Here is a 3,071-nt window from a genome sequence, read left to right on the forward strand (position 1 = left end):
AGAAATTTCACATCCTTAAGCTTATCAATCAGGTGATTAATTTTATCAAACAGGGAACAACTATTTGTCATGGATAGTCTCACTACTGCAAGCATAAACCCTGTTCATCAAGCATCTTCTGGCACTGATCCTTTTCTTTGGTGATATCACTAAGTTAAATCAGATGCTAATTGTCAGAGCAGGAATATACACCTATGTGGTGTGTTTTGATTGTTTAATTATAGCATATTTATACCTGCTTAAATGGTACCTTATATTAAATTCGAATAGAAATGTTTACAGCATAAGCTAAACTATTAAACAAAAAAAGGCATTACAACTAACAAATACCTCATCAATGTCATTTGATGTTTTCATAAGGGACGTGGTTTTAACATAAAGAAATGCATACTTGTAGGGGTCTATATAAAATTCTGATCAAGTACTGGTTATGCGTTGCTAAGGAAAACCATCTCCAATTGGATCATGTTTTGTAACTCTTGGGGAGCTGTAAAACAGTGGATAATCTAATGAGCATTCAAAGAAATACATGAACAAAATATAGCTTACTTCTTCGATCGAAGTTAATAAATTGGAAGATAATCGATGTATTTGCCAGTTAATTCCGCAATTAACCCTCCCAAGATTTCAGTTCCTGCAGATGGACATCTTAATCAATAAATGTGGAATTGTAAATTAAACAAATAAAGAGAAGGGCATGCCTTTATGTACTATATATACATATGTGTACATGCATACCAGTGGAAATTAAAATTTATGGTGGCAGTGGCACAATTAATCCTCGGGCATGGGGAACGCGCCATTGATGTCCCAATATTGAGATGAATTGGTAAATTGGAGGTAGCTGCTGCTGGAACTCTGATCAGTAGTATTATAATTTGAAACTACCGATAACTTCATTTTGTTTCTTTTGATCAAAGCAGATTGATCCTCCTCCTGACAATGATGATGATGAGCTTGATTATCCAAGAGGGATCCCAGTTCTTGATTCACATGATGATCTCCAAAATTAACCTTCGATGAGGATGAGATGTTTGTTTCATGATCATTAAGCTGCTCATTGAATAAGTTCATTTGGTTCAAGATCTGATGAGGCCTCCTACTAGTAATGCACACCTTTTTTGCTCTTGTCCTTTCCCTTGCCCTTGCTCTTGCCTTTGCCCTCGATTCCTTCGCAACATAAGCCCCGGCAGATTCAGATTCTTTCAACTTCATCATCACCATCTCTTTTTCTTTGCTGACTACATGATTATCCACCTCGTTTATGTCCGGAACAACATCCTTGCACTCGGAAGTGGAAGACAAACTCTTGGACCACTCAGAACTGCAGCTCAAGTTATTCTTCCGTGTTCCGAGATCCCTGATGGCCTTTCTGGACTTGTTTAGTAGCCACTCTAGGGTTTTACTTGCCGTGTCAAACCCTAGCCGGTCTTGGAGGTCAAAGAACTGACGGGAAACGTCGATGGACAGCCTTACCCTCCGGTCCCTCAAGCCCTGAGCGGTGAAGATCTTGCTGTGCCGGTCTTTCTTCGCCGGTGCTACTACTACATCTTGCCTAGTGGAATGAAGAAAATAAGGAGTAATATTATCACTACTAATGCGACCATAGTTACTGTACTGATGATGATGATGATCTCCACAAGATGCGGGGGCATTTATACTAGGAGGAACAGTGTTTGATGAAACTCCCAAATGGGTTAGGGTTTGATGAGCAGAGGGGCCCATTAAAGAAATATTTTGGTGTGAAAATTGACCACAGAGGGAATCATGAATGTGGTGAAACAAAATCTCTCCAGTGCAGGTTACTAGGTTAACACAGGGAGGAGGAGGAGGAGGAGGAGGAGGAGGAGGAGGAGGATTTGTAGAAGGAAAGGGAAAGTTAGGTTGAAAAGGACTTACAGTATTGCTATTACAACAGGAAGATGAAAACATGATATCTTTTTCCTCAGGCAGTCCTTATACAATATAATACCTTTGTTAAGAGAGCCTCCCCTTCTTTTTAAACACTGGAAGAGATTATCCTAATTTCAAACAGGTCAAATTAAGAGAGCTTCTTCATACTCATAAACTTCTCATGACTTCGCTTTTCAGACTCACTTTCTCAGTGCAACTTCAGATCCATCTGTGTTCTAAAAAAGAAGATCAAGGGGAGTGAGCTTTACAGTGATAGATGGTATCATTTGATATAGACACAAAAGCACTAATGAGTGGGGGATTGTTTGTGTTAGAGACAGCTGAAAGATGGGTTTTTGGCTGGCTCTGTTTTTCTTCTTTTCTCTCGTTTTTGTTTTTTCCGGTGAGTCTTTCGTGGGTAGTATAGTTATCCTCAGGGCAAAATCTTGAAGGTACAATGGTAAGCACAAAAATATTACTGGACATGGAAAGCGCAAAATGTGGGTTTGTGCCATTTACTGTGGAAACACCATAACCTAACCAAAGACTGATGGGAAATTTTAACAACCCAACTTTTAGACCCGTTAAAATTTCCAGAAAAGGGAGAACATACTGAATTAATTAACTAGGGTTAGGTTAGGCAACACCTTAGCCTAGATAATAATTTCCACGCACATATTCTCACTTTAAAAAATGATGTGATATCCACACACCATTTTTTTATTTCTCACACATTCTTTTAATGTTTAGCCGTTGGATTTGATGAATTGAAGAAGATCAAATGATAGAAATTAACAAGGGGTGTGAGAAAAGTAAAAAGAGGTGTGTGGATAGCACACCCCTTTCAATAATGTTATTCTTACCATCTAGTTATACCACTTTTTGTATCATCTCTCTAATAGAGATGATATCCACATACGTTGGTGGGTCTTACCTCTATTAGACAATCTCAAACTCTTGAGTTAAAATCTAAATTTTTTAACCTAGAAAATTTAGGTTTTAACTCGAAAAAAAGTTTTCTGCTCAAACCTTTCTATGTTAAATTTTTAGGGCAGAGTTATTAAAGAATGAATTTAGAATCATTTTTTTCTTAAAGTAACTTAAAAAATTATGTAGACTATATCCCAAAGTGGACAATATCTAGCTACGGCGAAGTTGAGTTCAGGATGTGGTGAGGG

General features: G+C 37.9%; 1 protein-coding gene across 1 annotated transcript; it reads right to left on the minus strand.

The window, feature by feature from the left end:
* Positions 1-240: 240 nt before the first annotated feature.
* Positions 241-2,372, minus strand: LOC126610145 (transcription factor CYCLOIDEA-like). The gene is made up of 2 exons (XM_050278129.1): positions 739-2,372; positions 241-634 (listed from the first exon to the last, which is right to left on the minus strand). Exon 1 carries the CDS (start codon positions 1,930-1,932, stop codon positions 775-777), a length of 1,158 nt encoding a protein of 385 aa, XP_050134086.1. The 5' UTR covers positions 1,933-2,372; the 3' UTR covers positions 241-634; positions 739-774.
* Between the last annotated feature and the right edge of the window lie 699 nt (positions 2,373-3,071).

This window comes from Malus sylvestris, chromosome 17 (genome assembly GCF_916048215.2).
Source record: "Malus sylvestris chromosome 17, drMalSylv7.2, whole genome shotgun sequence".
NCBI lineage: Eukaryota > Viridiplantae > Streptophyta > Magnoliopsida > Rosales > Rosaceae > Malus > Malus sylvestris.

Bases quoted from the DNA above. Each gene is read 5' to 3' on its own strand.
- LOC126610145 (XM_050278129.1), bottom strand. From the start codon at position 1,932: ATGTTTTCATCTTCCTGTTGTAATAGCAATACTGTAAGTCCTTTTCAA.